Source organism: Bos indicus x Bos taurus, chromosome 11, assembly GCF_003369695.1.
Source record: "Bos indicus x Bos taurus breed Angus x Brahman F1 hybrid chromosome 11, Bos_hybrid_MaternalHap_v2.0, whole genome shotgun sequence".
NCBI classification, from domain to species: Eukaryota; Metazoa; Chordata; class Mammalia; order Artiodactyla; family Bovidae; genus Bos; species Bos indicus x Bos taurus.
In genome coordinates, this window is record NC_040086.1 from 29,531,581 (window position 1) to 29,558,469 (window position 26,889).

Below are 26,889 nucleotides of genomic sequence, written 5' to 3' on the forward strand. Positions count from 1 at the left end.
ATCATATGAATAATATTCAGTGTAGTGTTAGTTGCTCAGTCATATCCCACTCTTTGCCACCCATGGACTGTAACCCACCAGGCTCCTCTGTCCATGGAATTCTTCAGGCAGGAATACTGGAGTGGTTACCCATTCCCTTCTCCAGGGGAATCTTCCTGACCCAGGCATCAAACCCATGTGTCCGGCTTTGCAGGCAGATTCTTTATCATCTGAGCCACCAGGGAAGTCCATAAATAATGTTTCTTATGTATTCAACTGGATGAGCCAATAGGTTGTCCAATAGTTCTGGTTTGCATTGGGACTAAGAGGGCTCCTGGGGTGCTGGGCTTTCAGTGCTGAAAGTTGGAGAGTCTTGGGCAAAGTGGGATGGGTGGGATAGGTGACTACCTAGTCACCCTATGTGCTAGGCAAAAACAGGAAATAGTTTAAATGGGGCCTACCATTCCACTGAAGTTCTGGTCCTGAGTGAGTCTTAATTGGGAGAAGTGAGACTTGCAGCCTGGGTAGACCTTATATCTCTCATATGCCTCTTGAGAATGTGAGTATAGGCTTTGCTGAAGGAGTAACATTCAGAGTAGATGTAATTTTCATGCAGCTTGCTTTCTACATGCAAGGTAAAGAAAGGTAGTCTATTCAAGTCTGTAAAAATGTGGCTGTGTTTTACTTGCTGAGTCGAAAACTGGCAACCTAAATAATGTTTTCTTAAAAGTTTGAATTAATTGCCTATATTGTAGAAATTGGGTGGTTTCATGAAAACATTCAGATTTTGAGCTTCTTTTGAAAATTCTGTGTAGTTGGAAACTGGGCAGGTTAGCAGTGGCTTGAGTCCAGTGGCTGCTCCCTCTGACCTAGTGAGTCCAGCTTTTCCTTTTACCTTGTGCTTTCCTCATTTTGTCACAGTTCCCACATTTGAAGTCATTTGTCATCTGTCCGTTGTGTTCTTCCTTTGGCTTTCTCTGCTCATTTGGTAGCCACCTGGTCCCTGTACCTGGTCCTGGATGAGATCATAAGAAATGTTCTAGGGAATAACTTTAGAGAAGCAAGATTTGAGCCCGTTTTCAGGGTGTCTGTGACAGCGGGGGTGCTTGTCCACTGCTTATGTAACTAGTAAAATGATATTGAAAGTATCAGCTGTGTCCTGCTGTACAAAATAATTGTATTCTGTCATTTAATTAATTTGTATTTGTATTTAATATTTGTGCTTGATACAATGTATTGTTAAATTTAGATTAAGTCTCTCATAAGATCCAGACTTGTCAGAATAATCTGCATGTATATTCTGTAGTTTTATTTTTGAAATTTATTTGACTGCACTGGGTTTTAATGGTGATTTTTATTGTAGCATGTGGGATCTAATCACCTGACCAGGGAGTGAACCTGGGCCCCCTGCATTGGAAACATGGAGTTTTAGCCACTGGACCACCAGGGAAGTCCCTACAAGTATATTCTGAATTACCTTTAAGTGAATAATTGGTATTAACTGTTTTATTTGAAAATTGAGTTATAATTCCATTTGATAGTGCGGGTGATTTTATTTATTTTGTAAAGACATTGTTATTTATGAATCAAAACTAAAATGAGACCCTGTAGTCTAAGACTATACATCTAAGACTATTAGGTAATATGTGGCTCAGCTGGTAAAGAATCCTCCGGCAATGTGGGAGACCTGGGTTCGATCCCTGGGTTGGCAGTATCCCCTGGAGAAGGGAACGGCTATCCACTCCAGTATTCTGGCCTGGAGAATTCCATGGACATACAGTCCACGGGGTCGCAAAGAGTCAGATAGGACTGAGCGATTTGCACTTTCACTTCACTTTGGCACTGTTGATATTTTTGACCAAAGAGTTAATCTGTTGCTGTGAGGGGCTAGCCTGTGCATGGTTAACAGCATCCCCTCCTCTCCCTACTAGATTCCATTATTACTCCCTTGTCCCAGTTGTGACAACTTAGATGCCCCCAGACAGAGATAGTGTCCACTAGGGGAGCAAGATCTTCCCCAGTTGAGAACGGGTGATGTGAGATGAAGACCAGTAAGTTTTAAAACTCTGTTGACTGGATAGTGAAAATAAATGGCATTAATACTTTACAGATGGTGGCGTTAATTGGTACAGCCAACCAAGGGGGATAGTCTGGCAATATTTATAAAAATCGCACATATCATCCTTTGAAAAAAATCCAGTTTTAGGACTTTATCTCACAGTTACACTCTAATGTTTAGAGAATGAAACACATGCAAGATTATTCATGTAACCTGTTGTAATAACAAAAATTGGGAAAACCTATATGTCCATCACTAAGAGATTAATTATAGAACTTCCTGAGGGTCACTGAAACGTTGCAGCTGTAACAGAAAGAATCTGATTATGTACTGGTGGAACAATCTTTTAGACTACCATATCAAAGTTAAAAAAAAGAGAACAGTATGTATAGTGTGGAGTTATAGAAAAGAAAAAAAAGCAGTGCTTTATATTTGCCTGTGTGTGCGTGCGTTTGGAAATACATTCTATGAACTGGTAACACTGGGGTGGTAAACGGAATGTGTAGGGGACAGTGGTGAATTGATGTACCTTTTGAACCTTCAATTTTTGAACTACGTTACCAGAACATTTTATCATAATTAGTAATTTATTTTATGGACCTTCTGAAAAAATTATATAAATACTATTGTATTATTATTATATATATAACTATTGTAATAGTTGTTATATAAGACTTTTATCCAAACTTGTTAAAAACAGATGATGAAAAAAGTAGCATCAGCTGTATATATATTTATTCATTTTTTTAATCTTAATTTCTTATTTTGATATGTTAGTTAGTTCAGTCGCTCAGTCGTGTCTGACTCTGCGACCCCATGAATCTCAGCATGCCAGGCATCCCTGTCCATCACCAACTCCCGGAGTTCACTCAGACTCACGTGCATCGAGTCAGTGATGCCATCCAGCCATCTGGCTGTATTTATCCACTGTATTATACCGTTCATCTACTAGAATCCCTGGGACATGAAATAGGTTTATTGAGTGAATGAATTACTGGGAAAACAACATAGCTTGGAGGGAGGCATTGTGTTAGGTCTTGAACGCTTATGACTTTAAATCGTGAAATCTGTAACCTGTATTTTTAATATTTTTCTTTAGGAGCAAAGACTCTGGAGAGTGTTGTGCTTAGTAAAATGAATTTTGAGTCTTTTGTAAAAGATCTTCTTCTAGTTCGTCAGTACAGAGTTGAAGTTTATAAGAACAGAGCTGGAAATAAGGCCTCCAAGGAGAATGATTGGTATTTGGCATTTAAGGTAATTATCTTCCTTTTAAATTTAGTTGTGTTTTTAAGAATAGAAAAAAATTAAATTGAATTCTCTGTTGCTTTAATATTTTAGCCAGGTTGTGATAGTAAAATCCTTTGAGAGACTTTAATATTCTTTAGCATGTGGTTTTTAAAATCACAGTTTAATAGCAATTCAGAAATTCAGTAAATCTTTATGAGTATGAGTACTCTGAGCTTTGTCACTGTCACTGAAACCCAAGTAATTAATAGCTTTTACGTAAAGTTGAATGCCAGCATTAAAGGAAATTTGATTTTTACTGTTTTTGAAGTAATATCACACAATTAGCATGTTCTGGGAAACTCATTTATATACATTTGTAATGTATTTGCTCTTTGTGTATTCCTTTCTCTTTCATTTGACTGTAATTTTTAAAAGTCTGGACCTTTGTTTAATGCTGATCACATTCCTAGGTGTGTCTAGAAGGGCTTGTTGATGTGCTTCTAATGCCTTCATGGAGATGATTGTGCTAGCTTGTTTTACTTGAAGACTGTATTTTTAGTCTGTAAAGTCATGTTTTTGTTCACACACAGTACATTCTCTTGTAGCTCAGTCAGTAAAGGATCTGCCTGCAATGCAGGAGACCCTGGTTCAGTTCCTGGGTCAGGAAGATCCCTGAAGAAGGAAATGGCAACCCACTCCAGTATTCTTGCCTGGAGAATTCCATGGACAGGGCTACAGTCCATGAGGTTGCAAGAGTAGGACACAACTTAGTGACTAAACCAATACATGCACATAAATACGGGATAAAGGTTAAAATGTTGGGGAGTTGAGATTTATCCTTGCAAAGGAATAAACGTGGTAAGCGAGGGACAATGCTCTGGGCTTGTAGTTGGTGCATCTCATTTCTTTTCTCCTCTGGGTGATCTTGGCAGATTTCCCAGCCTTCTCCAGTATCTGTTTCTTTATAAACATAAAATGAGAAGGTTTTCAAGATGTTTTCTGACCTGAAAGGCCTATGAAAGTTTTTGTGTGTGCAATATTTAAACATGTGATGTTGGTGCTGCCCCAAGAATAATACTCTTCAATATCCCTTCCATGTTGCCTCCCACCACCACACCCCCCCACCTTTGAAAATGTAGACATTTCCTGAAGATTACATCTGAGAGAATTTAGCATCCTGTGTTACGGAGTTTCCTCAGAATTTTCAGTGATACTTTACTGAGAAAAGTGGAACTGAGAGTATTATCCTCAATGGCTCAGCAGTAAAGAATCTGCTGCCAATGCGGGAGAATCGGGTTTGATCCCTGGGTCAGGAAGGTCCCCTGGAGGAGGAAATTGCAACCTAGTCCAGTATTCTTGCCTGGAAAATCCCATGGATGAGGAGCCTGGTGGGCTAGAGTCCATAGTGTCACCAAGAGTTGAGCATGACTGAGCATGGGTGTGCACACACACACATGTTATGATGGAGTTTCCTTAGAATTTTCATTGCTGCTTTACTGAGAAAAGTGGGACTTAAAAGTATTATCCTACATCTTGAAAGATTTTAATAGAAAATTGAGGGTACCAAAACATGATGTTTTTCTATCTCACTCTACACAGAGCTCAGTTAGTAACAACACCAAAATGTGGAATCATGAATTTAGGTGATTAACTGTTTTATCAGCTCCTCACACCTCACTCCTTTGTGTCATCAGAATCCTTTTAGATGAATTGTTTTAACTCCTAGCTTTTAGATCGGGGGGGAAAAACATTAAGTGTGTATCTTGATCAGGTTAAAATGTAGTATCTTCATTCTGACATTTTAAGAAGTTCAGATTTACAAGCTGCTAAAGTTGATATATCTTAATTTTTAGCTTACTGATTCTGTTGTAAAGTATTAGTGATATTTAGGGTAGTTGACTTCTATGACTTTTTTTTTTTTTTTGACTTTTGGACACACCAAGTGGCATGTGGGACCTTATTTCCCTGCCTAGGGATCAGACCGGTGTCATCCACAGTGGAAGCTTGGAGTCTTAACCACTGGATCATCAGGGAAGTTCCTGTGAATGACTTTTTTTCCCGTGTCCTCAGTAGTATGTTCAGAGCAGGAAGGGACCTTAGTACCATCTAGTTCAGGGATTACCAGTCTTACCATTTTCAAGGACTGTCAAAAACTCAACTTTATTAGCTATTGATTCACTTTTGAAGGTTTTTTTAAAGATATGCATCATAACCTGTGTGTAAATCTGAAGTATGTATGTGAAAATATGGTGTTTACGATTGTGCTTTTAAACGTAAATCAGTGCTTTTTAATTTGAGTATCAGATAACAGTTTTCCATAACATTTTCTTTTTGGGGGCTGAGCTGTGAGACATTCCCCACTCCAGTATTCTTGCCTGGAAAACCCCATGGATGGAGGAGCCTGGCAGGCTGCAGTCCATGGGGTCCCTAAGAGTCGGACACAACCGAGCAACTTCACTTTCACTTTTTCACTTTCATGCATTGGAGAGGGAAATGGCAACCCACTCCAGTGTTCTTGCTTGGAGAATCCCAGGGATGGTGGAGCCTGGTGGGCTGACGTCTATGGGGTCACACAGAGTCGGATACGACTGAAGTGACTTAGCAGCAGCAGTAGCAGTGAGACATTCAGGATCCCTAGCTAGGGATTGAACCCAAGCCCTCTGTGGTGGAAGCTCAGAGTCTTAACCACTGGACTACTGGGGAAGTCCCTCCATTTCATTTTTGATCCAGATTTTAATCGATTCATACAGAGTTACAGTATATTCAGAACCATATTGTGAAAAGATACTGTTATGATGCTAAAGACATCCAAGAACTATTGATGCCTATGAGTTGCCTAAGTTTGGCTGTCACTGCTCATTTGTACTATTTCTAACTATGTCAGTTTTCATACTGTGGTCCGTCAGTTGCCCCAGAAATGCCTCATGTTAACAGGCAGCTGTCAGCTTCTGATCATGTTGAACTGCTGTAACCCACCGAATTGACACAAGTAGAGCCAAAAGCAAAGAAAAAAGCCCTTTAGTTGCCTTGTATATTCTTAAAGAGATTTCTCATCTTTTTGAAATATTGAAAATAGGTCAAAGACCCTTTATTTGGAAATCATTGATCTAGAACAATATGCGTTTTACAAATATATTGATATAGAGACATGAGTATCCAAGGTTAATATTTAAGCTAATAATGCGATATGTGATATAACTACTCAGTGAAAATTCTAATACGTGTAACCAATAGGTAGTTTGGCAGACTGTAGAAATGTAAGCATACCATTGAGAGGGTTATCCCTTTGGGTTCCTTGATGAATGAGTGAGTGTAAACCTAGCTGCCACATTTCAAACTGAAAAGCACTTTTTTTGTTTTTGAAAATCACTTTTGATACTGCTGTTTTGAGATTTGCCCAAGTGTTCTTATGGAAAATTAGGGGGGATACTTTATAGAAAGTATGGTAATATTAATTGGAATACATGGTTATAAGTATTTTTTTGTTTGGTAAGAAAATGTTAATAAAATTCATCTAGGTTGGGTAATTTTTGTTTGCTGCTGCTGCTAAATCACTTCAGTCATGTCCGACTCTGTGCGACCCCATAGACGACAGCCCACCAGGCTCCCCCGTCCCTGGGATTCTCCAGGCAAAAACACTGGAGTGGGTTGCCATTTTCCTTCTCCAGTGCATGAAAGTGAAAGTGAAGTTGCTCAGTCGTGTCCGACTCTTAGCGACCCCATGGACTGCAGCCCACCAGGCTCCTCCATCCATGGGATTTTACAGGCAAGAGTACTGGAGTGGGGAGCTAGTGAAATATTAAAGTACATTGAACAGTTTCTTAAAATTTCTCTTTATTTTTGCTTAGGCCTCTCCAGGTAATCTTTCTCAGTTTGAAGATATTCTCTTTGGTAACAACGATATGTCTGCTTCCATTGGTGTTGTGGGTGTTAAAATGTCTACAGTCGATGGTCAAAGACAGGTCGGAGTTGGGTATGTTGACTCCACACAGAGGAAGCTGGGACTGTGTGAGTTCCCTGATAATGATCAGTTCTCCAATCTGGAGGCTCTCCTGATTCAGATTGGACCAAAGGAGTGTGTTATGCCAGGAGGGGAGACTGCTGGAGACATGGGAAAACTGAGGCAGGTAAGGGAATGGAGTCTATGATAGAGAATCCAAGGCTGGGAATGCCTCTAAAGTAACATGATACTGTTTTATTTAAGAAAAATTTAAAAGTCAGAACCCTTTCAACATATTTTGACAGAAACTTTGTATCTTATTAGGACTTTCCAGCTTTTCCTTAAGACTTGTTCTCCCTCAGATCATTTCCCCCTCCCCCCTTCCTCTCTTTCCTTCTGAACTGAATGTCATCTTAAAGGGATCACAGTTAATAAAAGAAGTGCTTTCACAGTTGAGGGATGCAGGGTCGGGAAGAGGTGATGTAGGGCCTTTAAAAATAAAAAACTATGCCCATATTTAGCATGGATGTAACAAATAAGATCCAGTTCTTCAGGATTATTTATTTCTTAATAGTTTGAGTAGAACTTTAGCCTCTTTTATTTTTCTGATTCTTCTATTTTAGCAAAGTTCTGATTTTGTTGTTTGTATACGTATCTGGTTTATTATTTTAGATTTTTAAGGATTCTTTTCTTCTTGTGAGCCTCAAATACGATAAGAACTACTTGAGAGTTAGCAAATCTGTGATGGGCATTTTTAGCATAAATAGTATCTAGGCAACTTTCCCCGAGTATCATTCTGTTGATAGTTTTTACTACTGAGACTATTTTTTGAAAGCTTCATGTAAGCCTAATTTTGGATTTCCACGAACATTTTATTTATATATTTTTAAAATACATGTTACCAACATTTTCTTCATGTATTGTTGTGTAACAATATAATGTGGGTTAATAAGCTGTTTGTTAAACTGTTGTTACTTTATATTTGTCAGTGGCACAACTTTCTGTATTGCTGTTCTCCTAGTAATTTAAAATATTTCCTGTAAAACAGGTTATTCAGAGAGGAGGAATTTTGATCACAGAAAGAAAAAGAGCTGACTTTTCCACAAAAGATATTTATCAAGACCTCAACCGGTTGCTGAAAGGCAAGAAGGGAGAACAGGTGAATAGTGCTGTGTTGCCAGAAATGGAGAACCAGGTACGTGGGTTACAAATGTGAATTTACCCCTGAATAGTGATGTTTACAAGGCTGCTTCTGTCATCTATATTTCAAAGACTAAAATGGATCACTGATTTTTAAGCTTAGTTTAATCTGTGGTGAAGTTTGTGAAAATGACTAGAAAAATTCAAACATAATCTTAAATATAACTTCATTATATTTACACAACATATATCCTTGGGGTGAGGAAGAGATTATTGTTTTACTGGTTTCACCAGAAAGAGCCTGATTACTGTCAGCTAAGCAGGTGAGATAGTCACGTAGGTAGGTTGGTGAGATAGTTGGTACTATTAAAGTTTTATAATATAGGATCTGTGAGGTTTTTAATAAATTACTTCAGCTTCATTATGTCTTAAAGGATTGTTGCGGAGATTAGAAAGTAATAAGGATGGAAATATTCACAGTGCATAGTAATTGCAAAATAAATGTTACATTTAAACAGTTTGGCTCAAAAATTGGCACTGCTTGTGTTCAGTGTTAGATATGAACATGCACACAATGGTTGAAGTTTATTTTCAATTTTTCAAATCTTTGAAGAAAGTATGGTTTGGGAGTTATATTTTTATGTAAAATATTAGAAACCTTTTTGAATGGTTATTTCAAATGGTTATGTCAGTGGATCACTGACAAGTAAAATAGAAATTTGTATATTTAAATAAGAGCAAGTTATAGCTGCTTATAATTTTCAAAATTGACTTCAAACCAGAATAAACTGAGACTATTATTATATCATGATTTTACAGTGATTACTTATCACATAATAGTTTGATCCTTATAAACTAAGTTTATCTGTTTTACTTTCTTTGTGTGACAGAATGAAAAGCCATTGTGTATGAGTAATAATCCCAGTACAGACATTCCCTGACTTATGGTTCAACTGTCGATTTTTTTTTTTAACTTTACAATGCTGCAAAAGTTATATTTATTCAGTAGAAACCATAGTTTGAATTTAGGCTTTTTCCTGGGCTAGCAATATTTGGTGCAGCTTTCTTGTGTTGGTGGGCAGAGAGCAGCAGCTCTGTCAGCTGTGGGATTACAGGGTTTAATAGCTGATACACTTACAACCATGCTGTACCCATAGAACCATTCTATTTTTTGCTTTCAGTACAGTGTTCAATAAATTTTGAGTTATTAAACTATATTATAAAGTAGGCTTTGTGTTAGGTGATTTTGCCCAACTATAGGCTAATGTCGGAGAAGGCAATGGCACCCCACTCCAGTACTCTTGCTTGGAAAATCCCATGGACGGAGGAGCCTGGTAGGCTGCAGTCCATGGGGTCGCTAAGAGTCGGACACGACTGAGCGACTTCACTTTCACTTTTCACTTTCATGCATTGGAGAAGGAAATGGCAACCCACTCCAGTGTTCTTGCTTGGAGAATCCCAAGGACGGGGGAGCCTGGTGGGCTGCTGTCTATGGGGTTGCACAGAGTCAGACACGACTGAAGTGACTTAGCATAGGCTAATGTGTTCTGAGCACATTTAAGGCAGATGAGGCTAAGCTATGATGTTCGGTAGGTTAACGATATTAAATGCATTTTCTATTTATGATAGGCTTATTGGCATGTAACCTCGTAAGTCAAGGAAAAGCTGTATTAGAGAAAATTACTGTAGTGTTGAAAATTGGAAGATGCTACTGAGGGCTTCCCAGGTGGCTCAGTGGTAAAGAATCCACTTGCTAATGCAGGAGACTCAGGTTTGATCCCTGGGTGGGAAGAGCCCCTGGAGGAGGACTCGGGCAACCCACTCCAGTATTCTTGCCAGGATATTTCCATGGCCAGAGGAGCCTGGTGGGCTACAGTCTGTGGGGTTGCAAAGAGTCAGACATGACTAAGCAACTGACCATGCACACAAGCATCTTAGAGCTACTAAAAATTGTTACCATCTGTCCCTGACGGTGACGTAACAGGAGATTCTTATATATTTGGCAGAGGCAGATAGATGACTGTGTTATCAATTATGAAACATACGCACCTTCACAATGAATTTGGTACCAAATATAAGTAGAATTTTCATTGGGCTATCAGTTTAATGTCCTTAGCTTCTTTATGTTATTATGTTATAGTAGCAATATAGACAGTTATTTCTTATTTAAATATATATACAAGGAAGTATATGTATCATAAGTGTATAACTAAATTTTTATGAATTATAAATACCCACATAACCAGCACCCATGAAACAGAATAGTACCGGGATCATAAGACCCTCTTTATGTTTTCTTCCGCTTGTTAACCTCCATTAGTACCTCTGACAGTATGAATTAGTTTGGTCTATTTTTGTAGTTAATATGAATGGACTCATAAAGATCGTGTCTTGTGATTTCCTTTATTCAGTGCCATGTTTGTGAGGTAATCTGTACTGTGACCTGTTGTAGTGGATTGTTTGTGCTTATATCTATTGTTGGATGTCGTTGTTGTTGTAGTATTCCGCAGTGTGAACATGCCAGGCTTTACCCTTTTTTCTCTTGGACAATAGCATAATTTCTCCTTTTGGCTATTATAAATAGTGTTGCTATTACAGTAAGTTTTCACTTCCTGAAAATCGTTTTCTAGTCTAAGGTTTATTTAAACTTTGTCTGATTTTCTTGGTTTGAATTGGGAAAAAAATACCAGGAAAAATGATGTTTGAAATTTATTTTCATATTACCATTTGTTTTTTTAAAAAAATCTCTAGAATTCTAGTGATAGCCATCTTTTCTTTTAAATTCTTAATCTTAGGTTGCAGTTTCTTCCTTGTCTGCAGTAATCAAATTTTTAGAACTCTTATCAGATGACTCAAACTTTGGACAGTTTGAACTGACTACTTTTGACTTCAGCCAGTACATGAAATTGGATATTGCAGCAGTGAGAGCCCTTAACCTTTTCCAGGTAAAAAAAAAATACATCAGTTAAAAATATTTGCTTTTGTATATAGAATATAAGACTTTTATTCTTTATTTTATTTTATTTTTTTTGAATATAAGACTTTTAATAAGGAGCTTAAATATTTTGAAATATTATACTTAAGTAGTTTTGAATTACTGTATTTTTCTAATTGCAAACTATATAAATATAATTTGTCCTGACTTTATCAGTAAATTGTGTATTAACAGCAGTTTTTAAAAATTATATTTTAAGAAGTTTTATGTCTAAAACTGCAGTAATTATAAAGTGTTGTTGTTTTGGGGAAAAATATACAGCAAAAAATCAGATTAAAATTAAAAAATCAGATTATGTTAAAAGTCTGATTTTCAGATAAGGAGCTTCTGTGTACATTTCAGTTTAATATTTGAAGAACGTTAAGTTTTGTGTTGTTGTAACAAGTTTGGGGAGTGAAGGGTTTTTTTTTTTTTTTCCCATGAGGCTTGTGGGATTTTAATTCCCCAAGCAAGGATTGAACCCAGGCCTTTGGCACTGAGAGCTTAGACTCGTAATCACTGGACTACCAGGGAGTACCCAATGTTAAGTGTTCTTGTTCTAAAATTAAGTAATCCTTTTTCATGGCATAGTAAGGTCACTAATGAGCCTGCCACTTTCCTATTTTATTTTTGTTTACTAGGGTTCTGTTGAAGATACTTCTGGTTCTCAGTCTCTGGCTGCATTGCTCAATAAATGCAAAACTCCTCAAGGACAAAGACTGGTTAACCAGTGGATTAAGCAGCCTCTTATGGACAAGAACAGAATAGAAGAGAGGTATATTAAAAAAAAAAAAAGTGTACACTTTTGTAAACTAACTTCCAGTCACCCCATATGCTTATACCACTTATTACAACATGCAATTTTGTACCCATATTTTAGCATCTAACTGCACAGAAAGTTAATAAAGTAGTAGAGTAGTGGTGATTTAGATTGATTAACTTATTTTCTTGATTATGTTTTTACCCTTCACTATGAAAAGGTAAACTTCTATTAGAGAGGTGGTGTAGGTATAATGTCCCAGAGCACTGGAGCTTTGGAGCCAGTTTACCTTGGTTCGTACTGAGCTCTTCCACTTAGATGCTGTGTTATACTGGGTATTATTGAACCTCAGGGTGGCAGTTTCTTCCCTTTTAAAATGACGGTGATAACACACCTCCTCCTTAGGGTTGCTATGAGGATTAGATGATTTCATGTATTTAAAGTACTTTGAACAAGGTCTGGCACAAAGGAAGCACTTACTCTTTATTATTCTAGAAAAAATTTAAGGCAGCCTAAACATATTTCAGAAAATCTTTAAAATTGAGGGAATAAAAAACGATATAATACTCCTGCATATAATGTGAGTAGCATTGGAGTATGTTTTATTTTTATCTTTTGTTTTAGATACAAGTTTTAACACTTAAATGAAGTGTAATACACATAAAAGCGCAAATCCTAAAGGTGCAATTTGATGGGTTTTCACAAAGTGAATACCTTGGTAACAACACATAAGTCAGGAAACAACATAACTGGTATCCCCAAAACCCTTCTCAGTTATCCTTACAGTTACTGCCTCTCCTCACTTCAAGGGTAATAACTGTCTTTCTAGCCTCATAGATTAATTAGTTGTACCTGTTTTTGAACTGCATATAAGTAAAATAATTTTATATAGTTCACTCTTAATGTTTGATAGTTTTTAAAAACACAGTTGTAATCCTAATATAGTTTTGTGTCCTAGTTTTTTTCCCACTTGCGCTTCTATTACATAAGCATTTTTTAGTGTTGCTGTTTTATGTTCATATTCAGCATTTTTTATAAATTCATAATATTTTATTGATTGGATATACTTTACCTTTTTCAATAATTAGGTTATTTCAATGACCTTATTGTAGACCTAACATTTTCAGTTTGGTAAATTAGATATATTGTCGGAATAGATAAAAGAGAGTCAGTAATTTTATAGATTTGATGTTGTCAGATTGTTCAAGAATTTGTTGTCTACCTACTGAATTCTGATGGTATCCAAAAAGTGTGATGATCCCTTGACTATTTGGGACTATATATATATATGCCAGGCAAACATAAAATAGTTGATCAGTATCATAAGACACTCTGCAGATAATTACCAAGCTAAGCATTGATCCTGTGGATTCTAAAGGGTCTTACAATAAAAATAACTCATGAAGTCAGCAAATTGTGGGTATGTTGATATATCATTGAAAATATGGAAGTTTAGAAATGCTAAGATAACTTCCTGAAGCCAGGCTTGCTGGAGAAGAAGAGTGGGATTTAGTAACAAAATAAGAAATAGGAAGGATTGGATATTTGCAAGTAATTAAGGCAGTTTACAGGTTTTTATTTTAATTATTTGTGACTAACTACGTTTACATAAGTCAAATGTCGAACGGAACAGAAGGATATACAGTGCTGAGTTTCTTGCTCCTATCTCCCGGTTTCCTAGGACTCCCTTCCTCAGGGCCTCTGCACAGCAGCAGGGACACATTTCTTACTGTACTCTGTGTGAATTGCCAACACTTGCCCTGGGAGCAACTGGTCTTAATCAGATTCTTGAGTATCCTTCCATGGAAAGTCTGTGCCTGCACAAGTAGAAGTTTATATCCATTCTCCCTCATCTTTTTGTTGTTTCTGAAGTGATAGGTAGTTTAAGTCCCATGCTCTGGGTCATTGGTTGCATTTTAACTTTGGGCTTGTAGGGACAGAGCGCGTGTCAGTGGTCCTCTTCTGGTTTAACAGCTAGAGTGTGCTTGTATTTGGACCCTTCAAAAACCTGAGACATCACTTACTGTTACGAGAGTAACAAGCTATTTAGAAGGCAAGATACCCAAATTAATTTTTTGGCTATAATTAAAGGTTATTTTCATAGGACATAGCAATAATTTCCAAAATCTGATACCCTTACAAGACTGACTAATTAGGAATACGATTTGCGAGAATGGCTTTCTGACTCAGATCATGATCTGCTTTTCTGCACCTGTAGGATGAGGAAATACTTTCTCCTTTTTACCTTGGGGAGATTCTTTTTTTTTTTTACCAGCAATTAGGAAGGTCTGTGGTTTTCAAGGCCCAATGCTGAAATTCCACAGAGCAGGAAGACAAAGTTATACTCCTTAAGGCAGACTTCTGTTGGGACAGTCTCCTTTTTGTTAAATAGCCTTTCTCAGTTCCACCTGCTGTGATACCTCATGCTTCTAGTTTATGCCTTGCTGGGGTTCTCATTGCCTCCCTCTGTAAGCATTTAAGATTAAGATGGGTTTTTCTTCAGAGCTGCATATCAAATCAAGCTTTTGTTCTTACTGTCACTGTTTTGCAGTGATTTTCTAGCAGAGAGGTGGTGGAAATCTCTACTCCACCCTTTTAAAACTAAGTGAGGAGTTAAAGTGTGTGGCTGTGCAGGGAATTCTGTTAAGGAAAGCAAAGATTTCTGTTTTCTATTTTTACTAGAGCAGACAGAGGAACAGTCGTGACTAGATCTTTGAGTTTGATGGATACATCTATTCCAGAGCTGTAGCCCAGTGATAGGTTCAGAAATAACAATGAAAATAGGATTGCTTTTAAGTCGTTGTCAGGCTCTTAGGAGGAAGAGAAGACTGGTTGCCTGGCACTTTGCTAAGTATCTCACGTTCATTAGCTGAGAGGTGGTGGAGACTGGCTCCTGTCTGGCCTGACTCCAGAGCCCAAGCCTTTCATCGCTGTACTGTATTTCTTGCTTCTATCAATTGTGTTTAATTTGATCCAAGTTGAATTTTAACATCAGAAATGAAATGTACTATTTTGGCTTTTAAGTTAAACCTGTGGAATCGTTTTATGTGTGGTAATGCTCATTTTTCCATTCATTAAAACCTATTTGCACTGGCAATACTTTATAGCTAGCTAATGGCTTAAGTCGGAGAAGGCAATGGCACCCCACTCCAGTACTTTTGCCTAGAAAATCCCGTGGACGGAGGAGCCTGGTGGGCTGCAGTCCATGGGGTCACTAGGAGTCAGACACGACTGAGCGACTTCCCTTTCACTTTTCACTTTCATGCATTGGAGAAGGAAATGGCAACCCACTCCAGTGTTCTTGCCTGGAGAATCCCAGGGACGGGAGAGCCTGGTGGGCTGCCATCTATGGGGTCGCACAGAGTCGGACACGACTGAAGCGACTTAGCAGCAGCAGCAGCAGCAATGGCTTAAGTACTTTAATCTCCAGTGAGAATTGGTATGTTACTACCTTTAAGAAGTGAGTTTCTGGGTATTTCTTCCTAATAGTCAAATTAGGAATTATAGCAAGAATACTGTCTGTGTTACTATTAAGAGTCCTCAGGTTTTCACGTGGCACTAGGACTGTTACCATTAGTTTTAATTTTTTAGGACTTTTTTTGCTTTTTGCCTTTCCATAGATTTATGTGAAGCCTTAATGAGTTATCCTTTTTTTTTGTTGTTGTTAGACTTCTTTAAAGAACATCGAATATATGTTAGCATATGACATAGTTCACTCATGAAGTTGCTGATGATACCACTTGCACATGTTGAATCTGGTATTCTTATTGCCTTCTAGCTTAATATTATTTTTATATGACATTTAATAGCAGTTTTATTTGAAATATGTCTCCAAGTAAAAGTAGTTCCTGTAAATGTAGAAATGGTGGTGGTGCTTATGTGATAGTATATCTTGCTTCTTGAGGCAGTGTACTTCCGGGGTTGTATTCAGACTTAGACCTACATTTCTTTCCAGGTTATGTTAAGTATCCTTTTGTGCAAGGATGTCTTCAGTTAGTAGTGAGTGTTGTGTGGAAACAGGTCTGGAGGTCATACGGTGAGTGCAGTTTCTTTGAAGCAGCAGAGCTTTGCTCTGGCCTCAGGACAAACAGGAGGGCTGTCACTCCACTGCCTTCCCACCACTGTTTTCTCTGCTTCCAGATCAGGTTTAGTGAAACCCCTTATTCTGGTTTTTCTGGACTGATCTGCTAGTCCCTTTGAATTTTATTTGCCTTCCTATCCAGCCTGTACCACAAAGGCAACCCTTTTTCCAGTGCTTTCATGGGGGACATAGAATTCTTGCCCCATTGGCCCTTTGTCACACTGGCCCCTCTTTCTCTATTAAAAGCTGCTGGAGAGGTCACACAATGCAAATTGAATCCACTGTCCTTTTCAAGCTATCTAGCTTTCACTGCTACCTGGTGTCACTTTTGTTACATGACTTATTACAGTGACCAGCGCAGCATTTTGTATTCTCCTACACTTAAACAGATGATCTCCTCCCTGATTCTTACAGTCTCAAAATGTATCTATATTTTCAGTTTTCTATTCCCTGGTTCTGTCTCACAAGAGGAAATAGTACTCTTTCCTTTCCAAAGGCAACATTTTCATTTTGCTTCTGGTTACAGTTTGTTTTTTTTTTTTTTTCTATTCTCTCCTTCAGTTTTCTTCTATTGTGTCCTGTATTCTTCTCCCACCAAGTCTCTGCTGTTGCTGCTCCACCATTCCTTCCCAAGTATTTTCCTCAAAATCCTATCTCTTTAAATCCTGACTCTTCAGAATATTGGAAAAGACCCTGATGCTGGGAAAGATTTAAGGCAAAAGGAGAAGGGGGCGGCAGAGGATGAGATAAGACAGCTTCACTACCTCAATGGACATGAATTTGAGCAACTCTGGGAGATAGTGGAGATCAAAATGTGGTTCCCAAGCTCCAATGGGAGTTCTCTGCTTTCTTGTATCACATTTTGTTGCATTTTACATCTCATTTGTTATTCAGCACTAACTGTAAGAACAGACATGTCCTTCTTCACTAGATTCAATGTTCTTTGAAAGCATATTCCTCTCTTATATGTTTGGCCTTTTTTTTTTCTTTTTTAATTTTCTCAACCCTACGTCGCAGATTGAGTGGTGCTGTCTGTATTAAACCATGTAAAGAACAGATAAAGAAGAGACACAATCTTGTAGTTCTTTAGGTACCAAATTTATTCTCAGCTATATAAATATACTGTTGTGAAATTCCAGCCAATTATTCTTACAGTGAGATCAGAAATGGTGGTTTTAAAGGATGGAAAGAATGGTGAATTTAAAATATCAAAAATTTCACGACTAATTTTATAATTCTTTTGAAATTTTAGAGATGAACTGACCCCCAAAATGATCTTATATTCTAGTCAGTTTGAAAATTAATGTATCAGATTGTGACAGCTAAGTAATTTTGAGTAGGATTGACAAGTATACCTTGTTTTGCCAACAGTAACTTTGGTACTTCTGAAATTGTGATTTGAAAATGGCATTGTCATGGAAACAGTAGAGCAGTCTTTTTTAAAAAAACCTGTTAGCCAGAACATAAACTAATACTATAATTATTTCTGAAATGGCTTATTGAATAGACTTGTGAAACTAGCAATTTATTAGACTTTTAATGAGACCCAGACCAAAGACTGAGGGGACTGTGTATCTTGCCTTGTCCTATGTGTTGTAGAAGCTTTTTCATTCTCTCGCTGTTTTACTTCTTAATACTCTTACTGGAACTTTATGTTCCTTTTTTTTTATTGCAGTTGATTTATGATGTGTTCATTTCTACTGTACAGCAAGGTGATTCAGTTTTATATTTCTTTATATTCTTTTCCATTATGGTTTATTATCAGATAGGGAATACAGTTCCCTTTGCTATACAGTAGGACCTTGTTTTATATGTAATAGCTTACATCTGCTAACACCTCTTCCCCTTGGCCACCACAAGTCAGTTCTCTATGTCCATGAGTCTGTTTATGTTTGGTAGATAGGTTCGTTTGTGTCATATTTTAGACTCTACATGTAAGTGATATCATATGGTATTTGTCTTTCTCTTTCTGACTGACTTAGTATGTTAATTTCTGGTTGCATCCATGTTGCTGCAAATGGCATTATTTTGTTCTTTTTTAATGCCTGAGTAGTATTCCATTGTGTGTGTGTGTGTGTGTGTGTGTGTGTGTGTGTGTGTACATACACACGTACGTACACGCCACCTCTTTATCCATTCATCTGTGGATGGACCTTTAGGTCCATGTCTTGGCTATTGAGAACAGTGCTGCTGTGCACATAAGGGTGCGTGGGGCCTTTTGAATTATTTAATTCTGTCTGGGTATATGCCCAGGAATGCGATTGCTGAATCATATGGTAATTCTATTTTTTGTTTTCTGGGGAACCTCCATACTGTTTTCCAAGTGGCTGCACCAACTTGTATCCCCACCAATGGTGTAGAAGGTTCCCTTTTCTCTCCAGCATTTGTTTGTAGACTTTTTAGTGATGCACATTCTGACCAGTGTGTGAGGTAGTACCTCACTGTAGTTTTGATTTGCATTTCTCTAATAATTGGTGATGTTGAGCATCTTTTCATGTCCCTGTTGGCCATCTGTCTGTATGTCTTCTTTAGAGGAATGTCTACTTAGGTCTTCTGCTCATTTTTCGATTGGGTTGTTTGGTTTTTTGTTATTTAGTTGTATATGAGCTGTTTGTAAATTTTGAAAAATAAGCACTTGTTGGTCACATTGTTTGCAAAGTTTTTACCCAGTCTGTCTGTGGTTGTCTTTTCATTTTGTTTATGGTTTCCTTTGCCACGCAAAAGGTTATAAGATTGATTAGGTTCCATTTGTTAATTTTTATTTTTGCTGCCTTGGGAGACTGACCTAAGAAACATTGGTAGGATTTATGTTAGAGAATGTTATTGTTTACAGTCTCCTGGAGGAGTTTAATGGTTCATGTCATATATTTGAGTCTTTAAGCTATTTTGAGTTTATTTCTGTGTGTGATGTGACCGTGTGTTCTAGTTTCATTGATTTACATGCAGCTGTCCAACTTGCCCAGCACCACTTGCTTAGGAGACTTTCTTTTTCCCATTGTGTATTCTTGCTTCTTTGTTGAAGATTAATTGACCGCAGGTGTGTGGGTTTATTTCTGGGCTCTCTGTTCTATGGGGTTTTATGCTCTTGAGCAGTGTTGGTTACTGAAGATTCTGTGATCAGGTTTAGAGGAAACAGTGATAAGATATTTCATAGAACAGTAAAGAATCATAGGGAGAGTCTTGATCAGAAATATCTTCTCTATATAGGACTTCCCTGGTAATCTAGGGGTTAAAACTCCATGCTTCCACTTCAGGGGGTGTGGATTGGGGACCCCTGGTTGGGGAAGTAAGATCCCACATGCTGTGTGGTGTGGCAAAAAAAGTTAAATAAAAAAAAAAAAAAAGAAAGGAAATATCTTCTCCAAGAGTATTCTTACCATTTACGGAGAGTAGCCTAAGGATACACGAGTTTTAGAAAGAGAAGAAAAAAAGAAACATGAGGTAGGTCATCCAGCATCAGGTTACTTTCATCCTTTTCCTGACCCCCTTAAACTTCTCTTCCTGCTTTATCATGAGAACTCAGAAATTTCTTGTGACATTTAGGACTCAGACTTTTTTTCAAACAGTTGCCTGCAGAAGAATCACCTGAGAAACTCATTCATTGCAGTGTCACAGGTGGGTCCCACCTTGGACCCACCTCCAAGTGATTTTGATGTGTGTGATCTTGGACCAAACTCAGAGAAGCCCAGCTAGAGCCAGAGAACTAGCTGCGAAGGCCCAAGTTTGCCTTATTGGACCGTGTGATCTGGTTGCATCCCTTAACTCAGTTTTATTTGTTAAAATCTAGAGTACAAACAAGCCAGAGAAGTCTTTTCTGGAGCAGTAAGTGCCCGAATTATTCTGTTTGTACATACAGGCTGTGACTGGTTCACAATACAAGTTTGGCAGCAATCATGTTCCCACTAATTTGGCATTTGCCACAGTGAATATATCTACTACCAACTCCCTCGCAACTATCTTGACATTCTATAGAGTTTGTTGTTTTTCTCTTTATTTTCATCTTTTAAAAGCTGATTTTTTATTTTTTTTACTTCAAAATCTTTTAATCCTGTGACTCTTAGCTAGGGGCTATCCCCCTCCCCCGCCCTGCCTCCTCTGGGACATTTAGCAGTGTCTGGAGACGTCTTTGAATTGCTAGTCTGGGAAGAGGGTAGTGGGTAAAATTCAGGGATGCTGTTAAACTGCACAGAATAACAATACCTCGCAACAGAGGGGTTCAGTTCAGTTTAGTTCAGTCGCTCAGTCATGTCCGACTCTTTGCGACCCCATGAATTGCAGCACGCCAGGCCTCCCTATCCATCACCAACTCCTGGAGTTTACTCAAACCCACTGTTCATCGAGTACAGAGGGGTTATCCAGCTTAAATGTCAACATCACCAAGGTTGTGAAGTCTTGCTTTAATATCCTTTGTCATTATATGGCTACTCCAGAAGCAGTGTATTTTTTCCTTTATATGACATGCTAGATGAACATGATGATGATGCAGGAATTGTAAATGTTGATGGAGAGATCAGAAAAAAAGAAATTTAGAAAACTCATTTGATTCCTTTCCCTGTTTCTTTGTAATTTGAGGATTAAAGGAAAATGGTTATTCATCTGATAGTGTTCTAAACCTAGGATCATTGGCTGTGCCCACGGCCTACCTTTTGAAGTTTACCTTTCAGCTGTTATTAATACTTCAATACTATCTACAATATAGTTTTTCAAACTGCATATTGTGAGCCACTGGTAGGTTGTGAAATTAGTGTAGCCAGGTGATAAACAGCATTTTTGAAAAGTTAAATACAAAATAAAAGAGTGCACCACATCTAGTAAGAGTTTTGTCTTGTGAAACCTATTTTAATTATATGTTGTCAGGGAGGAAAATTCCTTTTTCCTAATTCTTCCTAAATAATTATTCTCTTTCCTAATTTCCTACTCTCCTAATTCTTCAGCTGTGACCCTATGAATTAGACTGACAAAAGACAGATTAATAAGAAAACAAACAGAAGTTTATGCTTGGGAGCACTCCAGGATGAGTAACTCTAGGGTTAGCTAGAACTTGGGCTTATATAGCACCTTAGCAAAGGAACAATACATTTTCAAAGAAGTGACAAGGCAAAGGAGAAGGACTTTGGGTTTCTAGGCTACATACTGGGAAGGTAAATGTATGGGAGGCTAACGGTCGATAAAAGATAGTTGGTAGGGTTACATAGGTTCCTCTGGTGCCATCGCCAGGGTGACAAGGGTCTAAATTTGAGTTTAATTGTTGTCCTTCCTGGTAAAGAAGAAGTGTGGGGGAGGGGCACCTGTGTAAATCCATGTCCTGCTTTTGGTTGTATAAGGACAGGCAAAGAGCTTTCTTTGTTTTTGCTTCCTTTCAGTTGTTCTTAACTTAAAATAGTCCTTACGGACCAAAGTAGTCCTTACAGACACTAGCATGGCATGTTTTGAGGTAGCGTGTTTTGCCCACTACAGCATCTGTGCATGGGTGTTCTGGGTCATGGTGTAAAAGTATATTTCTTGCAGTGGATTACAGGGAAAAAAATGGAAAGCCACTAACTCCAATTAATTATAAAAGCAATATTAGCTGCATGTTTTATAGTTCTGGAAACTAAGATTTAATTTATTGATTTTGGGAAGCAGTAAACTTAGTTCAGTTTTTAATTAGAAAATTTTGGCTTTGTACTGTCATATGGTAATTTTAGACTGCATTTTGAATTTATAAGATTTTCTGATAAATACTGGGTTTGGCAGCATTCTTGAATTGTAATTTTGTTTCATTAAAGATCATTGTTTACATGTGCAGTAATGTGTCAATATCAATGGAGTCCCAATAATGAGATTTGGATATTAACTGATTAGATACTGCTTATATCACAGTGTTATGGAACTTTTCCATTGTCTACAAAAAGCTAACATTTCAAAATAAATTCAAACTTCTTACATAGAGTTTTTGAGTTGAGACACGCACCTAGTTGACAAATTTTAATTTCATATTAAAGATTAATCCTGAAGGTTAAAATATTAAAGATTAATTCAAATGTAATTTATTAGAATTAAATAAAATGTTAAAGATTAAGTAATATACAACTAAACCAAAATATTAAAAGATTAATTCTAATATTTATTTTAGATTAAATTTGGTAGAAGCTTTTGTAGAAGATGCAGAATTGAGGCAGAATTTACAAGAAGATTTACTTCGTCGATTTCCAGATCTTAACCGACTTGCCAAGAAATTTCAAAGACAAGCGGCAAATTTACAAGATTGTTACCGACTCTATCAGGGTATAAATCAACTCCCTAATGTTATTCAGGCTTTGGAAAAATATGAAGGTAAAAAATTATTTTGTTTTTGTTTTCCTTCACTCCAGATATACTTAGCAAATGTGCTGTCCTTTTTAAAGTTGGTTCTGGTAACTCATCTTTAAGTTTTCCTAATAATAGGTTGGTATTGCCCTCTGGCTACATTGCAGAAGCCAAAAGTTGTGAGACAGTTTAGAATTTTTGTTTTTTAGAAATGAATATTAGGATTACGAGGTTTATTAATAGGTCTCTTGCACTAACAGGGATGGCTAATCAGGATTTGATTGATGAAGAAGATTAACAAGACCCAAAATGATAGTGCTTATGAATGTTTGGTTTGTTACAGGGAAAGGATGCAGTCTGGCAGCCACACTAGAGTAATGATAATGTGTCAGAGCCAAAAGCTGTCAGAGCAGTGGGGCCAGGGAGCTTAGGTTCTGGTACCTATGGAAAGGTCCTTGATGAGGTGCACCTTCTCAGATCAGGGACCACTAATGTAAGGAGAACACCCTGGAACCAGGGAGCTTTAAACAGTTTTGTTGGACTTTTTAATATTTTGCTGGTCTTGTGGAAGGTTTCCTGTTCTGATTCCACAGCAGAGCCCTCTTGGGGCCTCACTAAGACCAGGTACAAATCATCAATCACAATGCTACTAAGCTGAATGAACCACCTTGAATCTCCTTGGACTGCTGCTGCTGCTGCTGCTAAGTCGATTCAGTCGTGTCCGACTCTGTGCGACCCCATATACGGCAGCCCACCAGGCTCCCCCGTCCCTGGGGTTCTCCAGGCAAGAACATTGGAGTGGGTTGCCATTTCCTTCTCCAATGCATGAAAGTGAAAAGTCAAAGTGAAGTTGCTCAGTCGTGTCCGACTCTTCATGACCCCATGGACTGCAGACTCCTCCGTCCATGGGACTTTCCAGGCAAGAGTACTGGAGTGGCCATGTCTTGGCTGCTGTAAATAATGCTGCAGTGCACGTGGGAGTGCAGATATTTCTTAAAGATAATGATTTAGTTTTCTTTAAATATATACCTAGAACTGAAATTGCTGAATCCTTCTATTTTTTGCCTTCCCCTTAAGTGTAACCACCCCTGAACCCAGTTCTATTTTTGACCCTCTTTTCACTCAGTACCTGAAACTTTAAAGCTGGGATTCTTGAATGCATTCTTGAAAGTATCCTGATATTTCATGCGAAACTTTGTGTATATGTATTTTGAGGGGGAGTATCTGTAATTTTCATCAAATATTCAAAAGCATATGTAACCCCCCCCTCAAAAAAATGTCAGAACTACTGATTTGCACATTATTTGGGGACTCTTTCTCGTTCCTTGGTATGTGCACAGAAGTTAGAAATTTGACTTGAAAGTGGCACTCTTTAACAGCCTTCCTGCATATGTGTAGCTTAATGCGACTGAACAACAATAAAATGTACTTGAGGGTTTTCAACAAGTCAGTTATGAGATCATAACATTATGAAAATTTAATGCTTCATATTGTCAGTTTGTTAACTGATGTCCAGTTAAAATATTTGAAATCACCCAGCATAGAAAGTATTAGAGGAGGAAGACGGTTCCAAGTTTTGTGATGCTAAGAGCTATGCTTTTCTCTTTCTATAATATGGATTGTTGGAGAATTAAGGCGTATCCTAGTCACTGAGAGACTAACTGACCTATCTGGAGTTTATTTTAATTGAAGTATAGTTGATTGACAATATTATGTTAGTTTCAGATGTACAACATAGTGATTCAATATTTTTATAGATTATACTCCATTTAAGTTTATTGTAGAATATTGGCTATATTCCTCTGCTGTACAAATTATCCTTATAGCTTACTTATTTTACCCATTGTAGTTTGTGCCTCTTAATTTCCTATCCTTCAGTTGCCTCTCCTCATTCTCCCTGCTGGTTGAGCGACTGAACAACAGCATATAGAGAACAGTGTTCTCTGTATCTGAGTCTGTTTCTGTTTTGTTATATTCGTTCTATTTTTTAGATTCTACATATGAGTAATAACATACAGTAGTTGGCTTTCTCTGACTTCTGTTTTTTTGTTGTTAAATATGTTTATTTGGCTGCATCAGGTCTTGGTTGGCAGCATACGGGATCTTTGTTGTGTCAAGAGGATCTTTTGATGCTCAGTGGCATGTGGGTTTAGTTCTCTGATCATAGTATTTTTCACAGTGGCTATACCAGTTTACATTCCCACAGTACAAGGGTTCCCTTTTCTCTACAGCCTTGCCAACATTTTCTGATTTGTGGTCTTTTTGATGATAGCCATTCTGACAGGTGTGAGGTGATGTCTCATTGTGGTTTTGATTTGCATTTTTCTGATGATTACCAGTGTTGAGCATCCTTTCATGTGCCTCTCTTGAGTTTTTTAAAAAACACAGTAGAATGGCTTTTTGCATAGATAGCTTGTTAGCCTACTGATTTCATGGAGAAAGCCAAAACAGGGTAATTTATGAGGAAAAATCAAATGTGCTGTCTTTAAAAGTAAAATCATTAAAAGTTTTAAAAAGATATATTTGTATCTTACTAGATATTGAGTATGTTCTGCCATCGTGTGATGTTTTAGTTTTGACTAACTCTAGGTTTAATGTTATTTTAATGTTATTCCTGGAAAAAATGAAAATAAACTCAGAGACAGCAGAGGGCAGCAACAGTTTAGAAAGTAGATTTGCATTGAGTGATGAAAGCTCTACTCTAAATTATCTTTCTCCTCTTTAAAAAAGAAAAGGCTATTTTAAAAGTATACTTGGCCTCCGTTATTCCTCGTATCTTTTAAAATTAAAAAGTTGAGGCACACATTTACGACATAGATGGATCCAGAGATTATCATACTAAATAAAGTCAGAAGAGAAAGACAAATACCTTATGATATGATTTATATATGGCATCTAAAGTATGACACAAATGATCATAGCTGGGAAACAGAAGCAGGCTCATAGACAACAGACCTGGGGTTGCCAGGAGGGGGAGGGGGAGGGAAGGATCGGGCATTTGGGGATAGCAGATGCAAAGTGTATATGGAACAGATAAGAAACAAGATCCTACTGTACAGTACAGGGAAGTATATTCAGTATCTTGTGGTAAACCAGAATGCAAAGGAATGTGAAAAAATATGTATAACTGAGCCATTTGGTTGTACAACAGAAATTAGCACAATACTCTAAATCAACTAAACTTGAATAAAATGTTTTTTTAAAGCTGAGGCACAACCTAAAACAATGGTATTCTGCATTTGGAGCAAATTTCTGACAGTGCTTAAAACAACTGTAAGTATCAGGAGTACTTTGTTGATGAACTTTATTGTAACAGCTATCATACTGAGGTATGTAACCCTTTCCCCCTGTCCATGTCCAAATTAAAAACCTTACATGTGCTATTTTCCTTCCCCTGGTCTGTACGTCCTCCTCAGTGAACCCGTAGTAATCTTTTCTTAGCCTGTCTGATCATGTCATTTCTTCCCTTTTGGTTCTGGACACGTTACTTTGCTCCCTGTAGCCTTCCAGAAGCAGCCCCATGCCTGCGCCTGACCTGGCTGCTGTTGCTCAGTCAGGCTCCCTCATTCTCCCTGACATCACCACTCTGCTCAGTGGATTGTTTCTCCAGACTGCTCTGGTGATACATGCTTTTCTGCACGTTTTTACTTTGTCTTTATTGCACTTTACTACCTTGTCTATGTGATGGACGCCACTGATATTTAAGATTGAGCTCAAGCCTCACTGTTTCTATGAAGCCTCCTCTGCCCTCCTCATTTTTCTGGTTTCCATTGCACCTTCTGCTTATCTCCATTGCTTTTTAACCCTAAATGACATAGTTCAGTTCAGTTGTTCATTTGTGTCCGATTCTAGGCGACCCCATGGACTGCAGCACGCCAGGCCTCCCTGTCCATCACCAACTCCCGGAGTTTACTCAAACTCATGTCCATTGAGTCAGTGATGCCACCCAACCATCTCATCCTCTGTCATCCCCTTCTCCCGCCTTCAATCTTTCCCAGCATCAGTTCTTCGCATCAGGTGGCCAAAGTATTGAAATTTCAGCTTCAGCATCAGTCCTTCCAATGAATATTCAGGACTGATCTCTTTGCTGTCCACGGAACTCTCAAGAATCTTCTCCAACACCACAGCTCAAAAGCATTAATTCTTCATGCTCAGCTTTCTTTATAGTCCAACTCTCACATCCATACATGACTACTGGACAAACCATAACTTTGACTAGATGGACCTTTGTTGGCAAAGTACTGTCTCTGCTTTTTAATATGCTGTCTAGGTTGGTCATGGCTTTTCTTCCAAGGAGCAAGCATCTTTAATTTCATGGCTGCAGTTACCATCGGCAGTGATTTTGGAGCCCAAGAAAATAAAGTCTCACTGTTTCTATTTTTTCCCCATCTATTTGCGATGAAGTGATGGGACCAGATTCCATGATCTTAGTTTTCTGAAT

The 26,889-nt window shown here is 37.9% G+C and overlaps 1 protein-coding gene across 1 annotated transcript in view; it reads left to right on the forward strand.

Moving 5' to 3' along the window:
* MSH2 (mutS homolog 2) overlaps positions 1–26,889 on the forward strand; it is an 80,158-nt gene that overhangs the window by 3,575 nt on the left and 49,694 nt on the right. The window contains exons 2-7 of the mRNA XM_027555197.1: positions 3,138–3,292; positions 7,114–7,392; positions 8,254–8,400; positions 11,141–11,290; positions 11,961–12,094; positions 22,276–22,475. Of these exons, the coding sequence (XP_027410998.1) occupies positions 3,138–3,292; positions 7,114–7,392; positions 8,254–8,400; positions 11,141–11,290; positions 11,961–12,094; positions 22,276–22,475 (1,065 nt within the window). The remainder of the gene's footprint in view (positions 1–3,137; positions 3,293–7,113; positions 7,393–8,253; positions 8,401–11,140; positions 11,291–11,960; positions 12,095–22,275; positions 22,476–26,889) is intronic.